Source organism: Brienomyrus brachyistius, chromosome 1 (assembly GCF_023856365.1).
Source record: "Brienomyrus brachyistius isolate T26 chromosome 1, BBRACH_0.4, whole genome shotgun sequence".
Classification (NCBI taxonomy): Eukaryota; Metazoa; Chordata; class Actinopteri; order Osteoglossiformes; family Mormyridae; genus Brienomyrus; species Brienomyrus brachyistius.
The window spans coordinates 50,793,535-50,817,195 of NC_064533.1; the positions used below are offsets into that span (position 1 = coordinate 50,793,535).

The window sequence follows — 23,661 nt, forward strand, 5'->3', positions numbered from 1 at the left end:
CTACTGCAATATTGCTATTCCATGGCCTGGTGAAATGTATTTGTCTTATTGAGGTTTTGAGATCAGAACAGACATACAGCTTACACACAAATTACGGCAACTATCTGTGACAAGGAGCAAAAACTACTTTCTGAAATGTTGGAGCAGTCTAGATCTACATAATAAAAACTCTGGTGTAACACAAGTGGAAATATACAAAAAAGAGGTCCCCTGTGACCTCAGTACAGCTGGTCATGTGGACAGACACGCTCTTCAGTTTTGGAGCATTCAGCTAACCTCTGTGTTGGCTCATGGCAGAATCCTACACTTTATTTCAATCTGTCAATATATAAACATGACAAAGCTATAAAAGAACCACCAAAAATATCCAAAAATAACACAAAATATGAAGCAAAAACAGAGTACTAAAATGTACATTTACAATACTGTGTGAGTAGATTTTTGGCATATAAGTTACAGAACTTTATTATGAGAGGCGTCAGGTCCGTGTCAAAAGGATCCCTTGTTCTTACGCATTCTGGCAGCAGGTGGCATCATGGTTGTATAATGCTTGCACAGCTCATTCAAGTCCCAAGATGGGGCTCAGCTATAGCACCCTTGAACAAGGTACTTAACCTCAATGGCTGCAATAACATATTTAGCTGCAAAATAGGTAATTGTATGCTGCTTTGGATAGAATCATCAGCCAAGCAACTAAATATAAGTGTTTGTTCTCATGGAAGGTACTTAACCTAAACTGATTCAGTTATATATAGCTGACTGTTTAAAAAGGTGAAAGTCGTAAGACATAAGTGGTTGTGAATAGAAGTGTCTGTTAAGCAGCTGAATAATTTAGCGCTACATTCATGTCTAAGATAAAAAGCACATTCAGAAAAAAAATCTAGACTGAAGTGAATAAAAAGTTTTGTAGTGTTTGAATTTACTCCTCATAAAATGTTAAAATCCTTGCTGTTTCTTCTATAGGTTGCCACAGTCACAATCATGTACCTTGATGATTTCTTGTACACGACCATGATGGTCTGCTGTTAAACTTTTGATCAAGGTACTCAACCTCAACTGCTCCAGTAAAACACTCGGCTGTGTAAATGGACAATATTATAAGTCCTTTTTCATAAAAGTGTCAGCTAAGCAACAGAATAATAATACAAGTAAAAGACACTCTCAATACATGACCCAGTTTGCTGTAATTATGAGAGCAAGGGGCAGAGCAAGAGAATCTCTCTTGAAAAAACACTTTCATTTTTTTGACAGTAAACATAAAGAGAAAAAAATTATCAATCGAAGAGATTTCAGGAAGGCCAAACTAAATTCGCTTAAGGCATAACATTTTTCATTCATCCATCCCTTCATCCATTCATCCATCCATCTTCTAAGTGCTTATTCAGGGTTTTTGGAGGGCCTGGAGTCTACCCGATGAAGCACAGGGCACAAGGTGGGGATACACCTTACATATGATGTCAGTCCATCACAAGGCACATACACACACAGACTCACTACACCTACCAGAAAAAAACTCCCAATGGAAAAAATATATTAAAAACATCAGTTTTATGTCAGTATAGTGTGATGAGCATTCACAGCTATAGAGAATTATTTTGTTTCTATTGCTGCACCAAAAAAAGGAGAATCCTGGAAGATCATTCTTGCACAAAGAAAAAATCTAAAGTACTGTAAAGCATGCAGCACAGAATTAAAACAAACAGGCATGAATAATTATCATTTGGGTATAAAAAACTATCCCCCTCTCCTGGCATCAAAAGGCGCTTAAATCCCTGGAGCTCAGAAAAGAATCCCCTAACCTAGCTTGTTCTGAGGCTCTCTGGATTAACCCCCTCTTGGAAAGGGAAACCTCAAGAAAGCAGCACGCAGACACGGAAAACCAGAGTCTGCCATATAAGGACGAGACACAAACAGAATTACAGCACCTACTAGGACACAGAGAATCACCAATCAGTGTTAAGTGTTAGGGGCCCTTTAAAGACAATACAATGAGTATAACTGTTCTGTGCAATGTGAAAGGAATTAAAAAAATTCTTGCAGAATCATGTATTGGTTAATTTGCAATAGAGTATTACATATTTTGATGTATGTGTTTTCAGAGGCCATTGCAACCATAGTTTCCTTATTTGTCTCATTATTTAACATTTAATTATTTGTTTTAAAGTTGAATTAGTAAAGAGTTGAAGAGCCTGACGTAGCACTCCAAAAAGATTCCTTTCTCTTGCCTCCTGTTTCCTCATTTGCACAATAAAGCCTGTTTGTTTTCCACCTCCTCTTGCCTTCTTCCTATCTGTCTCCTGAGAGTTCACCTGGTTAATACCCTGAAGTCTGCAGAGACAGTGCTACGCTACTTAAGATTAGCGTGTGTGTGTGTGTGTGTGTGTGTGTGTGTGTGTGGTCCAGGTAAACATTACCAAATGCCCCCACAATGTGATAAAAACCTGTTATTTTGATGTTGTGGGGACAATTTCATCTTTCAATGCAATAAAAACCTGTAACTACAATCAAAAAACTAAAAATGGCAAAAGACTTGAATTTTGTTTGGTCATAGGTTGTCATAGTTGTCATAGTTAGCATTAGCATTTTCCTCATAGAAATGAATGAGCAGTCCCCATAAACATATGTTTACCCAACATGTGTGTGTTTGCGTGTGTGCGTGTGCGCGTGTGTGTGTGTGTGTGTGTGTGTGTGTGTGTGTGTGTGTGTGTGTTATATTATATGCCCATAGAGTGTATGTTGACTTGGTTTTTCATTGACCATGCATTCAAGGAAATATCCTTATAAAACTCAGCATGCTTTGGATCAACCTACTGAAAGGAAGAACAATTTTATTCCTGGTAACAATGACAGAAGATCGATAATGACTGATCAAAGTGATGACAAAGGACGATGAATTACAACATTTACTGAAAATATGAACATTTTTTGACATTTGGAAAATACCACATCTCTGTGGTTTTTAGGCACAGCTGAGCTGGAACCTTATGTACTAATACTGATGCAGTTTTGTGCACCACCGTTTTTGGTGAAATCCTGTTTTTGTGTCTGACTTTACAGATTTCTCTTCCATTCAGTTAATATGTAAAGCAAATATGGTGTTCATTGCAATGTCAGAGCGGATTATATTTAAATAGAAAGAGCATATACTCAAAATGAAATAGAACTGCACACATTTTCTGCCTGCTCAGTATACAAGAGTAACCCCAGGCTCTCATTCAGTCATGCAGTCTGCCGGTCCACACTGTTAACTTTAGCCCCACCCAGTTCCAAACCGTCTATATCAGCCTTCCTGTCTTTATTGCTGAATCTCAACCAGATCAATCTAAATGCCCTATTTGGATGGGTCCAAGAGAATTTTCTGCCAGTTCTTTCCATCAAAAATAGTTGCAGAAAGGCAACCCCTTTGGGATCACCCATCAATTTAATGCTCATCTTTTTGGCCAGCCTTTGGTGCAAGATGCGCCTTTGCAGAGTCAGTTTTGGCAAAGAATCTACCTGGCCCAGACTGTACTCAATTGATTTACTCCACCATTGTGGCTCCAGCACTTCCTCAGTGTGACACGGATTAATGGACATGTAACAGAAAGACCTTCATGGGCTGGGCCTTGATAACCTCCATACCCATCAACAAACCCCTGGACTCTCGACTGATATACACATGGCTGCAAGTCAATCATTCCTCCACGGTCCACTGGAAATGATGAAAGCATGCTTCTTCAATGGGTGGAAAGACAATAAAACAACAGGGTTTTGCCCTGACGACATTAATCAGATCGAAGCTTTTGACTCCTACAGAAACTGCATTCCTCCCCTGAAGACACCCAGCAGTTCTATGGTTCCTATACTTGTGTTTCTATGTTACCTAGACAGCATAACGACCTGACATAATTCCAAGAACGGAATGGATTAGTCTGTACACTTATGGGTTATTAACCTAAACATTTTTCTTAAGTACGAAATATTACTGTTGTTAGACATGAAACATTTAGAGGATATAAAGGAGACACAACAGAATAACAACAAGCAAAATTGTAGGGCAGTAGTTATCCTTTTTCAGAGGGCCTTCCCTTTAAGCCTCTCCCCTTCTCTGCCAACAGCAGAAGGCTGACTGAACATTCCTCCTCTAAATATGGGAATCCTGCCCGTGTTTGTAACAGTTTCCGTCAGAGTCAGTGCTGAAACAGGCAGCCTCAAAGGTAAGTCCTGCCAAAGGAAGCCAGCACACTGCTGTTAAGGAAGACACTTCACTACCCACCTAACCATTGCAGCTGTCAGCTGTTAAATACTTCTTCAAACCTCTCTTGCCAATCCAGAGGTTTCAAACCCAAAACATGCATTGTGCTCCCATATCCATAAGCTCTTACTGATATAGTGAACAAGCAGAGCCTTCCAAGGCAACAGATACCCTGATTCACAATGAGAAGGCCACCAATAGTTGTCTGGCTCCTGTGCATCTGTGTCAGAAATACACTGGATTGGCAGGCAAAAGGCTGCTCCACCTGAGCTGAGCAAGGCCGTCTACTGGGAATCTACTGGGCTCTGACCTCTGTATGTGTTCAGGGTTGCAGAAGAAAGTATTAGCTTTCTCTGTGTACATTTCGAGAGTGAGGGGATTGGTTTTGTTTAAGCAGGGCTGGATGTGTAATCCTCACTGCAGGTGTGATTGCCTTGCGTGTTAAATCCCCAGGAACAAAATAAATAACATTCCATAATAACACACAAACTCCACATGCTTCCCTAAATCTCACAGACAGTACAGAACACCTTCCGTCTCCAGAAGAAAATAAGTGAACATGTATGCCAAACACAGACAGTGACAATCTTGAATTAACAGACCCAAAATCATGTATGCCATATATTTCCATCAAACAATATGAAGAATCAGAGGAAGAATCATTCTGAGAGTTGAAGGTGCTTACTCCCTACTACACTGCTGCTATAATCACTGAATGTTTTAGCTGCACACTCTTACTACAGCCACTGCACTTCACAGTGCTACTATAATTACTGCTGCCTTCCCCACTTTATATTGCAACTATAATCACTGTACCCCACTGTCCTTTACACTGTCACTATAATCATAGCCCTATTGTATACTTCATACTGCTCTTTCATTATAATCACTGCACAGTGTTGCTTAAAATGGAAATTCACTTCATTAGGCTGCCTCTGGAGAGGGCCACACTAAAGACATTCATCATGGTATTAAAGCGATAAGGTGAATGGCAAGATTGTTGAGCTGAGTCTAGTTTATGATGTTGCTCTACATGCTCCCATCTCAGTATGAGTACTACCCCCTATATACTTTCTTCCTTTACCCCATGCTTAGCCATCCCTGCACCTAGAGAAAATATTAACTGAGTGTGACTTTGGAGGCTTGAACCTCATCCCCAAACCATAGATGCCGCCTGCCACACAGAAGCAAGTAGGCCTAGGCCTTCCAAATTTTTTTTCACCTATATTTATCATAGTAATTATTGTTTCCTTCACTTCCTGTCCTCTGGCTTCTTCATATATACATTATGTAACCCTTACATTCATACTATACTCAAATTCTGTCTCATAATGTCTCATAATGATGCAATGTACTTGCATCAAACTTGTACTATTATTAAGTCCATTTATGACACTCTAAAATATGTATTGTGTTTTTGGGAAATTATCTTACGAAGAATGCTATACAGTATATTAAGATAAACTGAGTTGAACATAATTTCTCACCAGGCAAATATCAACTGCCTCTCAATTGAGAAATCAGGATGTAACAGCCATGCTTTTTTTTCGGTTCACCCAATCAAATCCATTTCTTCTCACAAAGTATATAAAGAAACCAGCAGGAAAGTAAGGCAGATAAGAATGTGGAGGCTGGTCTTATAGGTTAGTTAGACAGGTGAGACAGTCACACATTCCTTTTTCCTGGTGTCCTGCTCTGTTTTAATCACCATGGTTCACAGATCATTTCCTTTTGTGATGCATTGTACCACTGAGGTCGCCATCAATCCTGACTCCCAAGTCAGGCTCCACCCCATTAACTCTCCTCAAGACCAACAATTGAAGTATAACTCACAGGTATCCAGACCACTCAAACAGAACACCCCTGTCCTCTGTAGTAAGATCCAGAGAAAGCACGAATGAGGCCAAAGGACACTAGATCATTGGAAAAACAGGTGGCCTAATTACAGTTAAGGTCACAGAATTGGAACCTGAAAGTCATCTGATGTTGTACTTTTGAGAAATTATAAATCAAACAAGCCTAAGCCACGGGTTTCAAACTCCAGTCTTGGAGGGCCAGAGCCCTGCCCATTTTTGTGTTTCCTCTCATTTAACACACCTGATTCAACTCCTTGTGCTAATTACCACACAGCTCTTGAGCTGTATCATTTTTGTTGGAACGGGGAAAAACTAAGCTATACAGGGCTCGGGCCCCACAGGACTGGAGTTGGGCACCCCTGGTCTAAGAAATACTACTACTACAACCTGTCAACAACAAACAACAACAACAACAAAAGGGGGTGACACAGTGGTGCTTTCTCAAGGTACTCTGGTTCCCTCCCCCAAAGTCCAAAAAACATGCTGAGGCTAACTGGAGTTACAAATTGCCCATAGGTGTGCTTCTGCGAGTGAATGGTGTGTGTGAGTGTGCTCTGTAATGGGTCAGCACCCCATCCTGGGTGGTTCCCTGCCTTGCACCCACAACCTACAGGATAGGCTCTGGACCCCCTCCAGAACCCTGAATATGATAAGTGGTTTTAGAAAATGGATGAATGAATAATAATTAATAAAATGGAATAAAAATTCCATTTGCTTTCTTATACAGTATTATATTTCTTATACTTCTTTATATTGCTTTGATTTTTTATTTTTTTTTTGTCTTACGTTATAATAAAAAACCGGGAGATACCAACAATGTCACCTTCTTTAATTCTGTTACTTCACAGCTTATTTTTGCCTTCTATGACCTATGATCAAGTTCGCCTGCCCTGTAGCACATGAAAAGAAGGCTGGAGCCTTTGAACCCCAAACTCTGACTTGCTGGGAAAATGAGCCAGTCTAGAAGCATAGGACAAGTAGGTCAAGAGACATGTGATAGTAACAAAAAAAATAGTAACAGGAAGCTCTCTGGTGACACATCGCTGAAGAAAAATTGTGACAGACAGCTGCAAACCTGGGGGAGCACAAGGAGTGAGCTCTTTCTTAAATGATAATGCCGGTGAAGCTAACATGAGCTCTAAACTTCATGGCAATGCCAGAGTAGTTACCATCAGCTCTGTACTCTCTGGTGCTTCCAGTCTAGCTAATAAGAGCTTTATGTTCTAAGGTAATTCCAGTAATATAGGACCTCTCTGTTCCATTATTATGTCAGTATAATTGATATGAGTTCTTTGTTTTGTGCACAGCTAAAATTTAAGCAACATCCTTAAATAAAGACATTTTCCCAATGAAATACATTCTAGGAGATATTGGATATTAATATTTTGCACATATAATGTAGCATTGGTTAATATAACCACGAATCAGAGAATTTCGAAAGGGCCTAGAGGCTCTACTGTGGGGTATTCCCATTACAGGACAGCACAGGGAATAAATGAGGGAAAGCTGCATGATAAAATGTAGACATGAAAATACAAAAAAAATCTATTCCCCATCAGGGAAGGGGGAGACAAAAGTTATGCACTTTGCTGCTTGGACATTGAGGAACAGTTAAGAAGGAATTTAGGTCTGGGACTACTGACGAAATAAATGTTGAGCCAATTCATACAGGCAATGAATATCACAAGATTTACGCTCAGAAAGATATTGTCCCCACGCAGCTTTTCACATAACACTTTAACAGTAGTAAACAAAGTAAATAAACAAAGTCATGGATCAAGAAACATAATACAACACAATTCAATAAATCAATTCTCATAGATTCTAGAAAAAAGAGCCCAGCCAGAAAAAATGTTTACCTTTTTATGTGTTTAGTACAACTGATTAGGGCAGCTTTCCTGTATGTACTGCTGTTCTTATTTAATACAAAGATCATTGCAACATCAGTAGGCTGTCATGAAGAACATCATTACAGAGAAGACCACATTTGACATAATAGCAAATCCAGAAAAGAGACCCTAAGAAAGCTTTTATTATGTTTAAACCACATTGTGGCCAAGTGCAGAAAGTGGGCTCCTACATACGGGAGACATGTGCAGTATGGAGATAAGATTCACTGAGGAAAAACAGCATAGAGAGGAGGCTCATCAGGAACAAAATACGCAGAAAAAGTCGTTGTGTGAAAGCAGCACTGAGACCATGGCCTTCAAGATTAAACTACACAGCACATACTGAAACTGGTCACCTGCCTTTCAACCATTATTACCCATTGTGCAAGATGACAGGTTTCCAACATTCGGTACATGAACAAGTTTACAGAACAAATGGAATGGAAGCACAGTTGTGCTCACTGGTAAGGCTATGACTTAGTACCATTTATGGAAGCGGAGCAAAAGAGATCCGAAGGCTAAATGTGGAAGGCCACAAGTAATCAGAAATACAGACGCACAGTGAAAAGTATCAGCGTTAACAAGCAGCTTTTCCAGGTATGTAGTGATGTTTAGGTCTACATATCTATCTTTATGGGTTTTTTTCACTTCCCTTCTGAATCCTTCTTTAAGAATTCAACAACATAACATAGCTTGAATAAAATTGTATGGCCAACAATGGATATATGTAGCACATGCATTTCATCCATTTGCGTTTAGTTTACTGGGCTTTTAGATACACGATATAAACCTTTATTTTTATATTTGTTCATTTGGGTTATTCTAGAACTAACTAGACTTTCTCGTAGATAGAACGTATTATTCATCCATCCATCCATCTTCCAACCTGCTTATCCTACTGGGTCGCAGGGGGTCCGGAGCCTATCCCTGAAGCAATGGGCACGAGGCAGGGAACAACCCAGGACGGGGGACCAGCCCATCAGAACGTATTACAAATAACCAAAAATAATGCATGTACCAACACAAGTAGAATTCTTTGGCTATGCTAGTGTTGCCCCTAGCATAAAAATACATACAGCTCTCTGACTAGATGTCTTCTATTCACCTTCCAGCACACCCTCTCGTCAGACAAAAACAACATCCTCTATTGACAAATGATGGCACAAGCTCAAATCCAGGATCACGGCCCTAGCATTGGGCCACCACAGAAAAGGCACCCACTGTGCAACAAAAACGAGCTGGCTGTGTTAGACCTTTAATCCCTTTTTAATCAACACTGGTTCTGCCCACTGGGAGCAGCTGAGTCATAAAGATCGGTCATGACCACAACACAAACAGTGTGAAAAAACTTGGATCAAAATTGTTCCTATGTCACATGTTAAGGAAACTTGATTCTACTATCTTACACATTGAACTTTTTAATTTGATGCATTGGTATAAACATTTATGTGGGGTAGAAAACACATAACGTAACACAAAACTTGCAAGAGCCCACCTTCTTGTGTATTTCCATTGTATTAATAGTGATAATGCTTTGCGTCATGCACTACATTGTAGCCAATACTGTACATGGAAAGAGAACCCAAAGTATGACTGCGATAAATGGGATAAAAATGAAAAACGGTGCTGTTCATGCTTTTAAAAACCTAGTTCAAAAACAAAATAATATAAAATTTCTGACACTTTTTTTGCAGGCACTAAATCAACTAATTTTGATTGATAATTCGTTGACATATTCTTCACTGTGAATTCATTCTTCCATTATTCATTTTTCTTGTTGAACAGTGATTGAGTTTAGATTGTAGTATGGACATATATTACATATTTTGATTGCATTTTGAAAAATCCAATCACTTCCTCAAATATTTACATCAACTTATGACACCCATACACTGTTGATTCAACGTGATTTTGGCCCAAGGGTTTTTCCTTGCTGCTGACTTTACTTATTTTGAACTTTCTGAGTATGAAATAAGAAAGTGGCAGTGCCATTAATTAAGAAACATTTATTAAATGTACTCTATCCTCAAATATCAAGGATTTGAAACAGTTACATATATACATTACTAGTTTCGCCGATGAATCAATATTAAGCATTTCTCTCACCACTCCCTAACCTTTTCCCCTGCTTAGTTCCCTTGAGGATTTTGAGGAACGGCTGTCTCAATACATAGCTGGCCAAATGTTATTATGGGGAAGTGGCTTACATAAAAAAGCAAAATGCCCTCTGACATAATCAAAGTGCCCTAAATATTTTTGTACGAAAAACACTGTTAAAAATATTCACACCCTTGTGGTCAGCATTTCTTTTCTTGTTAGTATTTTCTGGCAAGGATGTTCCTCATAAGTCACCTTCTGCATTGTTTTGTTTTGGAATTTCTTCTTTGGAATGTTTAACCACTCCATGGACTGCAAATATAAATCCTCAACATCTTTTTGTTAGTGTCTAGCGAGTTTTAATCATAGTTCATGTTCCACTGAATGCAATAAGATGTAAGATGGTTTGGTTTTCGTCATCAGCCAAACATTGATATTTATGTACCACTCAATGATTGTTTGAATTTTATGACTGCAAAATTACAGACTGAAAATATTCAATAGTTGTCCTTCTTCAGCTTCTCAAACCATCTATCACAGCCCTTTTGGGGATAAGAAGAACGTGTGTCCCTTAGCTAACAAAGTAGCTAATTTTCTGCTGGCTATAAAATTTTCTAGTGAATCAACACAGTGAGCACTATACAATTTAACATTCTAAGCCAATATTCTATATCCAACACATTAGAGTTCAATAATCTGTCATCAACTGTCTTCACAGAATCTATTGCCTTTCACCCTACTGATCTCTGACAATAGATTCTAATAATTGAAGGCGTTTTTTTTCCACATTCATGTAAAACAGAAAATTATCTAAAGTCACTATAAATTTCCTAGACATTAAAATGAACAAAACTGATTTTTTTTTTTAAATTTTGCCTAAAATTATACGAAGGGGGGTAAATAATTGTGGTTCGAGTGGGTCCAAAAAAGATATTGTTAGCGCACAATTAAAACGTTTTGCACTGAAAGTTAATTCCATAACTGTTCAGGGGTGAATAAAACTGAGGGGCACAATGTATGTGAATACAGATACCATAGATTATATATATTTGTATTATTTTATTTGCAAAGGTAAATTTAATACTTCTTTCAGTTATAATCAATTATTATTTTATATGAGTGTATAGACATATGATGGATAAGAATATGATGGAGCTGGGACATTCTCTGTCTCCAATGTGATGAATGCTTTCTACCAATTGCCGCTTCAGATACGATGGGAGGAAGGTAATGGAACATAACTTAAAAAGAATTTACATCTAAAAGCAAATTATATGCTGACAAAACTGTTTAAATAATCATACGATTTTACTTTCTTCTGTTTTACACTCATGACCAGCCAAACTTCCACTCCAGAGTAAGTTTAAGACAGAGTAAAGATACATTCATGATGCCTGTCCCTATTCCATCTAGTTTACCAACTGCAGATACATTCCTGAACTTCTTGAAAGTCTCACAGTGTTACAGGGGGAATTGACAGCTTTGCTATAGTGATTCTGTGCCAGCATAAGATTGCTGGGTTTCCATGATTTCAGGGTCTAAATTGCTGCACACATGCCACCGAGGCTGTGTTGTAATAAAACAGTAGGGGTGCTAAATCGCTTGATATGTGGGAGAAAATAACACATTGGTCCTTCACTGACAGTGGATAAGAAAACTGCTGAGTGCAGCTACACTTGTATTATCAATACTTTTATTAAGTGAAACAAAATCAACATTCTGAGAAGCTCATAACAGCAAACCAACAAAACAAAAAAGAAAACTACATTACAAAGTTTAATCTATGCCAAGAAAACCCAGACAAGGTTTTCTAAATGTTACTTGAAGTAATATCAGCTCATCTTACTGAATTCAGTTGTTTCAAGAGTTAGTTATGCAACTGCATAGGGAGAGAGGTCACACCCAAATAATTTATTTTGTACAAGTGACACCAGCACTTAACAGTAAATAACATATAACTCAGTTTAACATGCTTGATCTCCTGGATATGACAATACTGTAATAGCTATATTAGGTTTTTTTTTTTTTTTTTTTTTTTTTTGAAGTGCCAGAAAGCAAGAGTAATCCTGCTGTTAAAAAATGTTTTGTATTCCATCACTCATCATATGTATACTTCAGAAAATGGAGCAAACTCAAACATATGTGAATGTCATATCACATTAGTGTTGTATTCCAGAGACTAGATCAGACTATACTGTCAAACTTTTGGGTTTCCGCAGTTGCAATAACAACACCCACACAGCAACTACTTAGATTCAATAATAAAGTAAATATACTGCACTAAGTAGAACGACTACTGTACTACACGGCCTGTAAAACCAACTACTACAAACAGCCAGGTCCGACAGTAATCGCAGATAGTAAATGCATACATCTAATAAGAACATTAACATGTCTCACAGCCAGGGCAATTTAGAGCATCTGTGTATAATAAATTATTGCAGCTACCCTTAATAAAATGTTTTCCCTCTAGGGGGCATCACGCAGTCAGCATTAATGTGTTCGTTCAGAACTACAGCTGTCAGCGGAGCACTATTTGGCTGTTAGGAGATGATTAGTTTTCTTTAATTTTATTCCCAGATTTCAAGATGCCTGAGCTGAGACTACAGCCACATAGATTGTTTCGCCTGGTATGTTTCTGTGTAATTATTAAGTTCCTAGCGTATGTAACTGACCAATCGATTCACGTTGAGACAAACCGGTGCCGTGTAGGCTATCGCTCCTCCGCTAAGACATCTTAATACAAGGCATGGAGCGGCTTTGTAAAAACAGAAACGTCCCGTCACATTACAAACGGTGCCCGAGATGTAAGACCGATAAACCAAGATTTATAGATGCTGAAAGTGATGGGCAATAAGCGCACTGTCAATACCGTCCACGGTGCTTCGTCTAGACTAAATTCATGGCTCAATTTGTCTCGCAGAGAAGACAAGACAAAATAAAATTGGCCAGCCAGACAACCCAAATAAAGACATAACCCGACAAAGATACACCCTACATCCATGCTGCGCCCACATCACCCAAGACACATTACATAACGCAATACCCTATACCAGCGTATAAATTAATGTACGCGGCCTAGTTACTCTTCTAGTTAGTGTTAACATGCCATTTCTGGACAGCCATTCCTTCAACTGGCATAAGCCCAGCTCTACAACTTCCCTCCTTCCCTCCTCAAAAGCGTTGTCATTAATTAGAGTAGCCCTATTAAACAGACTAAATGTCGTATAAATGTATCCAAAATAGGGATACCTTTCTTCTAAGTAACACATACATACCGATGCCTCCCACGCCACAAAGGGTCGTTTGTTATGGATACCTTCACTCTTCACTCGATTATGAAATAATAATAAATTATAATAAATATATTACGACTAATCCTAATGACCACCCTGGAAGCTCCCCTGTAACGGCTAGCGTCTCGTGACAGTAACGCGGAATTCCACAGGTGAGGTGACAGGTGGCAGCGCGCGCCCTTCCTCGCGCACCTGCACGGGCTCCAGCCGTGGGATTATAATGTCCGCCCTTGTTATAAAGAGGATAACGAGGTGAGCAGGCAGAGCCGAGCCCTCAGGGAGCAAATCCGTAAGACGCCGGCTTCTGGCAACGAAAAGAGAGGGCTTTTAGGTGACACGTCGTCTATAATGCTAATTATTCGAGGGAAAATACATTTAGTCTGTTTAAGACTCAATAAAAAAAAACAAAGCCAAAACAAAATTCGGCCAGGCTGCTGCTTTTCATTTACTTATTCATTTGTATATGCAACAAACTTAATATTTTGTTCATGTGGATATATGCTTGTACCGCTTAAGACCTGTCCCCAAAAAACACTAAATGCATTGACATATTATACTGCACTTGCTTGTCATTGAATCCTAAGTTTACATTACAACCCATGAAATATACAACCAAGGCCTTACTAATGATTTAGATGGGGCCTCCGTAATAGGTTCACCCGTGACGGCAGCATCGCCTTTACTAAGCCGCGCAGCTGGGATTTAGTGTAAAGTGACACAGATCTCTTTTACACGATTACAGTTAACTGGCTTTAACGAGAACTTGTCTTCTACCGGCGTTTATCGGGCTTTACTATGAGGGCCAGAGGTGCAACAGCTGTGCTGCGCTGCCCCGTGCCCAGATTAATTCCTAGACGCCTCAGAGAGACGTGCTTAATGGAAACGTCTCAGCCTTCGAAACAATTTTACCATCTAATTCAAAATCTACCTCTCTCACATAATTTGAAACCTCCCATAATCGCTCAGATTTAAATCAATCGTGGCATCATTTTCTAATGGTTGTTGTACGGCTCTAACTGTCATGACATCAATCACAGCCGGATACTCGTAACCCTTTCCTCAACAAATTGAGTCGAGGGCAGTTAGGGATTAATCGGGCGTGGAGGAGGCGGCGCACGGACATACACATCTCGTCGGCTAGCTATAAAAAAACATCTATGCGCTGTCCTTGCTCTCTCTCCATTTTTCAGAAATCTGCTTAGACCACGCCGCGGCTTCACACAGAATTGACACAGACACTATACGTGCCGTGAAACACCGGAATTTATTCGGCTTGGAAACAGCTGAAATAATGACTACGTTTGGCACAGTAACAGAAGCAGCCAGTTAAAGTGCTGAAGTAAATTGTTCATCACCCCTACCAGAAATATATTTGTTTATATCTTACTATCTCAACCGTATCCATCACCATGATAAATTTCCGTTTTGTCCTTTTTAGGTAAAGAAATTGTTTTTTTTTTCGCTTCCAGCAACTACAAGCACTCTTCAGTGCTTGAAAGCAGACTTTCGCTACGGTAACGCTCTGCTCAGATGCAGTTATTCCCAGGAGAGAGCCTAATAAGACTTAAAATAAGCAATAAGACAAACAAGCACATTGCATAAGCACGTTACACAAATTTTTTCATTGACCGGTGCATTCTTTTTGAAAACAATATTATTTCCGAGCGACAACTGGATATATTCTAGGTTGTATTTAAACAGCGATGACACGTACCCCCTGAGCAAACTAAAAAACCCTCACTCGTCACATGCTGGGTACCAAACATATGCAACGCACCGATCGCTTTCTAATTACATCCGAATTAAGTTTATGCCATACCTTCCATGCCAGGTGCTTTCTTGTTCACTCCATCACGATTCGTTTATCGAGAGAAAGCATAGCTGTTTTACACCTGTCATCTCCAGGGGAGCATCCTACTCCGAAGGCTGAGGGTCCAGAGAATCGATTTGAATTCGCGCAGCTACGTTTCTCCTACTGCATGTCTGCCGTGGTCCCAGCCCCTGCGTGAACCAAGGCTCTCACACATCTGCCACAATATCCAAGAGCTGCCGCAGCTCCGCATCCAGTCACCCACCGAATCGGTACAGCTCTAAATAATAAAATTAAGCACATGAACCTCAAAACGGAAAAACGCATAGTACCGCGTTTAATTTATGCAGCAAATGATTAATCGTGTCAAACTTCCAACGTTAATCTGCAACTTTTTCAGCCTTATTTAGTCGAGGGGCACTGGAACCACATGGCATGTAGGCGGAACTGTATCGGGTTTCCTTTTAATTTCAAATCGTAAACATGTCGCCTTTAAAAGACGCAAAATACAATTAATTTCTCCATTAAATCAAAGTGTTCTCCAAATTAGAACGGTTAACAGATGTAATTGACATAAAATTGAAGTTTACATCACACTACATTTAAGCTGATAATCATATACTTCACCGCTGTGAAGGAAAACGTTTTACTCCATATGTATGATAAAGGATAATGATTTCAGAGCACTCTAAAACAAAGCTAAAACCAGAAAAAAACTTTTTAAGGAGTTAAATATTTGAAAGAATTGTGTCTGTCCATGGATTAATAAATGTTTATCAATACTGTTTGTAATGACTTTTGTTATTAAATAAATTAGCATTTTTCCCAGAAAATTAGTAGACCAACTTGCATTGTTTGTAATGACGGGAGACCAGTGGATCATGTCCAAATGCATGGAAGCCCTGAGCACATTCTTCCTTACCTGGTGGAAAACTGTTTTGTTTTGTTATGCTGTTGTATGGCCAGTAAATGGAGCTACATTACATTCATCTTTGTTGCAAGCTCTTCTCATTGTGGCCGTCCTCGTGTAAATCTCCCTCTGAACTTATCTTCATCTGTCCTCCTCACTTGTCGTTTTCACTTGTCATCCTCAGCTGTCCAGAAATCTGCCTGGCCCGTTTTGTTCCTTCAACAGAGCCCGTGTCTGAATCGTCTACAGACAGGGGGTTTTCTTGCTGTTCCCAGCAAAGTTTACAAAACGGAGGAATTAGCCAGCTAACCGCTTTCTGTGAAGACAAATCCTGACAGTTTGTGAAAAGGACAAGGAGAGATTAGAGACTGATTTAATCAAAGTTATGTGTTCAATTTGTCTTCGGTCAATATGTATGTGAAGCAATGGCTTAACAACCAGCAGGACACATTAGCAGCAGGCTATTTAAATTGCACTGTCAAACATTAGAAACAGGATGACATACGTATTCTCTCACATACAGTCAGACTTAATCTTTTTATCACACCAACGGGTGTTACTGACAAGCAGAATAGTACATTATAGATATTTGGTAACAGCACCCGTCTATAGACTGCTGCTGTGCCCATTTCTCCCAGGGCTACCGTCAGAGAGAAGAAGACACCAGCATCAGATCTAATCCCACAGGCAGGATGCTCAGACACAGATTAGCACATTCAGCACTATCAACTTTTGGCCTGTGGACAGTCCCATAGACAGTAATGCTTTCAGGACCATGGACAGTACCAAATATAATGATACATTTTACTTATTTAGTAGGTACTTTAATCCAAAGTGTCGTACAATTTAGAAAGCAGGGTCACCCCAACCCAGGAGCAATTGGGGGTTAAGGGTCTTGCTCTGATATCAGACTGCTGACTCGGGAATTTGATCCAGCGACCTTCTGATGGGTGACCTGACACGCTGTCTTAATCCGGTGAGTCACACACAGTTTCTACCATGAGAAGATCCCAGAAACCATAACAGTTTCAGTGACAGTTCTATAGACTGCTTTAATTACAGCATCATGAACACCTCGAAAGCCAATAAGAGAGTCAGGATAATGGACAGTTCCACGGAGAATTATGATTTCAGTAATAGGGATGGTTACAAAGACAATAACAGGACAATGGACAGTCACACATACAACAGTTTCAGCACCATGAACAGTCCCAAAACACAAGCATTTCAGGACCAGGGACAGTACCAGATAAAGTGATAACTTCAGCATCACAGAACCACCCCTATACTGCAATATGTGAAGGCTGCACTTGGAGGGAATATGATGCTTAATACATGTGTCCTTAATGCTTTGGGTTAGTGCTATATTTTTACTGTATAGAGACTGACTGTTGAGCAGGAATTCTGGAGTGGGCAGGTGACACAAAGAAGCCCATTTCCTTTACTGGATGTCCAGCTGTGCAAAATCAGATTGCTACAAATTGCAAGCATATAACTCACACTTCCAGATTCCTGCTTATATTTCACACATACATGCTGAGCTGAGTGCTAGCTGAAAGCTAGCATAAGGGGCAATAACTAGGACGCGATTCAGACAAGTGTCCGAAGGAATAGTTTCAGGATAAGGATCTTCTTTTGCATGGTGAGCCACTCAAGGCGGAGCAATGGGGCCGTCACTCACCTTTCAAAGTTTCATACTGACAACAACATTGACCAGCGAGCCTCTCATGTTGAGAGTGATGGACTCGGCTGACTGGAAGAGCCTTTTAAACCTTATTCCCCAGAAGGATGTGAAAGAGTTTAACTCTGGCAATTGAAGGCAGCAAAAGTCCAATGTTGCTAACACTTAGCGGGGCTTTGAGCCTTATTGTGGTTTTGACAGTATATATGTGGAACTTTTGGATTTTTGGTTGACAATGACAGCAAATAATAAAATCTAATGCAATGATAAGGCCTGCGTTAAATATCAGGGTATATGCTCCTCCTTTGCTCCTTGGCAATTTCAATATGGTTAAAAGGATTTATTTTACTACAGAAACCCACAGAACCTCAAGCATGCATCTAGCGACGCATACACGTATGTTGTCACGTTTAGTGGCCACGCCTGCAGTGAACATCTGTATTGGCTTGCTCCATAGACATGCCAAAATACAGACAGACCCCTCTGGAATGTGAAAAGCTGCGTCACAATCCCCAATCCCAGGTGTCCTATTAAAACCTAGTACTGCATAAAAATATCATTTTATAAAAATTAATTATGCTACATTCTCCAACAGCCTAACATTCGCAAAATGTAAATGTGGTAATTAAACTGCATATTTTTATTGTTAGGGTTATATCAATTCACTGATATTTATATAAGGGGATATAGGGGCTATTAATATGTTGTGAATCAGTGCTTTTGGGAGTTCAGAGCGCTGCTGCAGCTCCCTGTATCACTGTAGAGAATGTAGGTTACCAGTTTGGTTCACTATAAAGAATGTAGGGTATCTTTCAAGTTCTCCCTAGGGAGGACGAACTGGGTCACTCCCATGTAAATAGATCTAGGGTCTAAGCCAGCCTCCTGTGCACCACAGCTTCTCCTCCTATATTTGCGAGAGCTGCCCCAGCCAGCACCGACACACTCGACTCGCTGCATGCATGCATTTTCCGCATGCGTCCCCCGTCGGAAAATTCCCAAGTTGCCCATTTGAATACACATGAGCGCTTATCTCAGTGCGAGATGCCGGTGTGCTGCATGACCTATCTGTGTATCTGGACATATGCGACATACGTGTCCATCAATACGGGGAAGAGCACGTATGCGTCTGCTAGCTATTTTATGTGAGGACTGTGCATGCTCATCCTGACAGTCCCCGCCGCTGCTTTGCATGTGTTTTCCCATCAGTTTGTCTGCGGCCTCTGTCTAATTAGTTTTTGATATTTGTGCTTGTCTGCTAAGGGTCCGGAAGTCTTTGTTCCCCGCTCACTGAGTTATTTGGCATCAACGTCTGGGGTCCCTGCCTTGTGGGTTATTTGTATGCATCTCACAATATCTCATCCAATGAGGGCCCCGTTATTAACAGCTGCTTAATGAGATGTGTGGCTCATCGAGCATGCAGCCCAGAGACTCTGGTTGTACAGTAATGATGACCTTTTTAACCCTGTTAACAATTAAAATTAAAACTGTCTCCTCGCACTAGCCCCATGGCAGACACTTAGGGATAAAGAGCTATTTCTTGACCACTGTTTTCTCTGAAAATATCCTCCAGGTCCCTTGTTGTATCATAACTGCAAAGCAGAAATATGCCACATATTTTATCCGATCATTCTAATACTTGACTTATAACTTAAGATCTATATATATTACATAGTTTTGCATAGCTTACAATACATGTAGATTTTGTTTGGACAAGTCATGTTTTTTAAAAAAGGGCATGGTATTTAGCCTCACTCATTGTCTAAACACATTTAAAGATATGCCAACATTGTAACATGCCATTCAATAGTCATTTCCAACCAATAGGATTTTTATAAAATACCATCATAAATATTGGATGGACTTGCACTGCTTATAGTCTGGGTTACAGAAAGTCATTTCCCAGAGCACTGCAATTAACTGCATTGAGGTACTCCTCAACCATAATGCTCCATTTACATTGCAGGACATTACTTAGTGCCATATATATGCTTTTTTTATGCCACGTCCTATCTGTACTTACACAGCCACACGGCACCCCCTGTGATGCTATTTCAGTAATTCATATACGGAGAATAATATTGCATTGGTCATCATTTCGCCGGGAATTTTTTTCAACCGGTTGGTTCTGGGTTGCAGTATTACCGGAACGCTCGCTTGAAATGTAGTGCATTATGCTCGGCTCGCAGCCCACTGACAGGTTATCAGGCCCGGTCCATCGGAAGAATGGGGGGGGGGGGGTTATTGCTCCTCCCCATTAGGGCATCGAACTAGGAAACAGAGCTGGAGACGGAGCTGAGTTGGAATGCCGTAAACAACCGGAGCAGGACAGAAATGGCTTGAGGTTGGGGGAGTTTCATGCTCTCCGGTTTCGATTTCCTGTGTAGCGGGACATCAGGAAACCCCCCTTCCTGAAATCCAGCTAAAATTAACTGATAGATTAATGGATGCATGGTAGGAAAGAGGTTAGTGTTTCTTAATCCTGTAGTTGTATATACTGATCACACCCGGCCATCTAGATTTGCCTGCTAAACTTAAGTACCACAAAATAAATTTTTAAAATATAACCTGATATTCTGCACTGCCGTACAGTAATTCTACAGCAGTTCTGTGGCTAGGTGACATCACTCATGCATCTGAAGAAGACGGTTTGCAAAGATCTCAGCATCGGCCTGCTTCTCTCCTGCAGTGATGCGAGCGAGGACCAGGCAGGCTTGGATGAGATGCTTCCTCCTATCCTGCGTTGTGACAGCTGTTGTACAAGTGTGCTGACTTGGCCATACGGATGAGGAGGTACATGTCAGGATTACCATTGCTCACTTTCAATCAGCAATATGTCTATCGGTGTAGCTGCCTGGTAATTTGGATGTGTGGATAAGCGTTGGGATACCACAATCACCAACATATTTTTTCCAGTCGTCTGGATATGTCAAGCTTAGGAAATAGTTATATATCTCTTTTGGTAATTAGGATGACTGTGGAGAATTGTGACAGAACGGAAATTCCTGTATATCATTTTCAACAATTACCTCTGCAGTACCTGCCTGTTGATCCAGTTGAGGTGACATGAATCGGGATGGTGCAATTACAAGTCCACCTAGTTAAGGCCCTCATACAACAAGAGAGGGTTGGAGATCTGACCGACAGCAGGTCTCACCAGGTAAGACCGCCATCAAAATAATCAAACAAGCAATGCAAAAGATGAGGTGCAACGCTGATGGCTTTTCAGTTTCATTCATCGCTTATTGATCGTCAGGTTCTTCTTTAAATATGATCTCCATGACTGATTATCCTGTGCTGGGTTGGGTGGGAGTGCCAATCCCATGGTACATTGGGCATCTGGATGGAATATCAGTCTAGGACTGGGCACCCACCCACACACACAGCCAAACACACACAAACTTCACATGGAGGAATGGAGGATTTGAAACCATGTGAACATGGGAGGAAGATGGACAGAGCTGGACAGGAATTCACAATGCTAACCACTGAGCGACCCCATTAAATCATTGATAAATAAATCAGTGACATCACAGAGCAGTAACTTCCCCCCTAGAAAGGATACACATTGCCTTGTCAATATGAGAACCCGGCTGTATTGTTTAATTTTAATTGAAAACTTTACTTTCAGGGACAAGGAACCTTGCAGACTACAGCAGAGCATCTGGATGAGGATGTCAAGGGAATCTCCGACACGCAAGACGGCAGCCTAACCTTAAAGTAATGGCACACCAAGTGACAAGTAGATATAATCAAGAAGATTGATTGGTCAACAGTGGGGGTCATATAGGAAAATAAGTCAGAATCATGACATTGACCCTGGGGAACGAACAACTGAGAGGTGATCAGGACATCAATCATCTGATGCTCTTAGATGTTCTGTGCATTTGAGTGTAGCGACACCTACTGGATTACTACATCACCATTGTGCATCCCTCTGAATTCAATGAGGTGGTCTTGTTAGTCTGAAGCATGGAGGAAAACTGCTCTGGGGAGCCAAGTAGAATAAGAATCTCAATAGGGAAGAGGCCAGGTGTAAACAGAATGATAGTAAACAAAAGCAATGCTAATTAGAGACTTCACGGATAAAGGTGTGGATTTGTCAGAAGATTTAGCCAAGAAGCCAACACTGTAATGGACACAGGAAGTCAGGCATGTGGGGACAGCTAAGCGTGAGCAAGAGAGAGCGCCGGTGAAGGTCGGTGAGCCCCGGGATGTGGGCAGGCACATGGCATGGTGAAGGAAGGCCAGGGCATCGCAGGAGGAGTGAGAAGAACGGCAAGAGGAGGCGAGCAGGTGCGATAGGCGGGGCTGTTCCGTGAAACATGCACCACCAGCACATCTGGCAGGACAAGAGCAGACAAGGCAGCGAGACCCGAGGCTACTGGAGCCCCGGGAGGAAAGAACACTCAGATCAATGGTCATGTGGCTGTCACCTCTGGTGTAACCAGAGCGTGTCTTTGAGAACCTGCCTGCGACGAGTCAGATTCCTCTGATCCCCAGGGGTAGCAGTAGAAGACAAAAAGCTGGGGGCCAGTTTCAGTAACTGGGGAGGGGAAGGCAGCAGCAGCTCAGGACTGAGTGGGCCAAATGATTACGCCCACTGGATGAGCTATAATGTTCAAACGTGTAGAAGGGCCAAACCGTGAATCAGATCAGCCAACACAAAATTAAACAGGTATTAAGGCTTTACTGATAGAGGAAAAAGCCCCCTTTGAGATCAATTTTAGATAACAGTCATGTGTGTCTGTTTTGTTTGAAACTTCAGATTAAATGCCCTTTAAGCAACATCGAAACTCATCAGCACTGACTAACCCTCAGACACCTATATCGACATCAAGCACTACAGCAGTGCCTCATTAATGCACATTAACACTCCTGATTACAATGCAGTTTAATCCCGCTTAGTACATCTCGGCCGAGTCTCACGCCGCTTTCCGAAAATGGCACACCAAGATAAATTTCAACGTACCGGCGTGCCACACTGTATATTGAAGATAAAATTTTAAAACTAACTCAACATTCCCAGTGGAGTCTATTTATGCTAATGCGGTTGTGAAGTTTAGGGCCGAATTTTGATCATTTCCAGCCGAAGTAATTATCCGCTGCAGCACAGCCGTGCATTAAGCTTGGACTTGAAGGCTGAGAGATCAGGCGGCCAATCGGCCTGCTGCGAACTTCCGGGATATGCCCGGATCTGTAGGACACACTGCTTAGGGAATTAACCTTTCCGCAACATTCCGGACAGACATCGCTCGTGTCGTCCTGAATCAACCCCCTGGGGCTGGGCTGGGAGGGGGGAGGGGTGTTATAATAAATCATCGCCATAATGAGCAGGTCTCACCTGCTAAAATGGCTCATTATTTGTGGAGAGTATTTGCATGAAGAAAATCCCTCTGCAAATAGCACTGTATGAAAATTAGCACTAAGTAGGACTCCAGTACGCGACGTGTTCTCATTAGCATTTCTCAATTTACACAGGTACAAAATGCTATAGCAGAATACACAATGCACATGGCAAAGCGAGGGGCTGAGCACCATCGTCGGTCTGATTGGTCCATTGTAAAACGCGTCTAATGATTAATCACACGTCGCAATAAGACGAAACTTGAAGTCCCACCCCTTGTTGTATCAATGCTGTGATTCTTAGCACGTTGCCCCAGCTTGGTTACAGATTTGCGCTTGTGGGAGTTTTACTTACAGAAAAATGTTCTGAAGACGGAATGAAAAATGACTGGTTCAGAGAAATAACCAATCAGATAGTAGAGGAGGAGGGACCAACCAATCAATCTGGTTATCTTTCTGAACCAATCATTTTTCGTTCTGCCCTCAGAACATTTTTGCGTGAGTAAAACTCCCATGAGCTAGATTTGCAGCTCAAGACAAGCACA

The 23,661-nt window shown here is 40.8% G+C and overlaps 1 protein-coding gene across 7 annotated transcripts in view; it reads right to left on the reverse strand.

Moving 5' to 3' along the window:
• The window catches only part of dmd (dystrophin), a 160,426-nt gene that overhangs the window by 128,556 nt on the left and 8,209 nt on the right, over positions 1-23,661 (reverse strand). Inside the window, exon 1 of one of the 7 annotated variants that reach the window (XM_049014710.1) lies at positions 15,192-15,211. The exons of the other annotated variants lie outside the window; for them this stretch is intronic. Within the exon in view, the coding sequence (XP_048870667.1) occupies positions 15,192-15,198 (7 nt within the window). The 5' untranslated portion in view covers positions 15,199-15,211. Of the gene's footprint in view, positions 1-15,191; positions 15,212-23,661 lie in introns of those variants that run through there. 7 annotated transcript variants of the gene reach the window in all.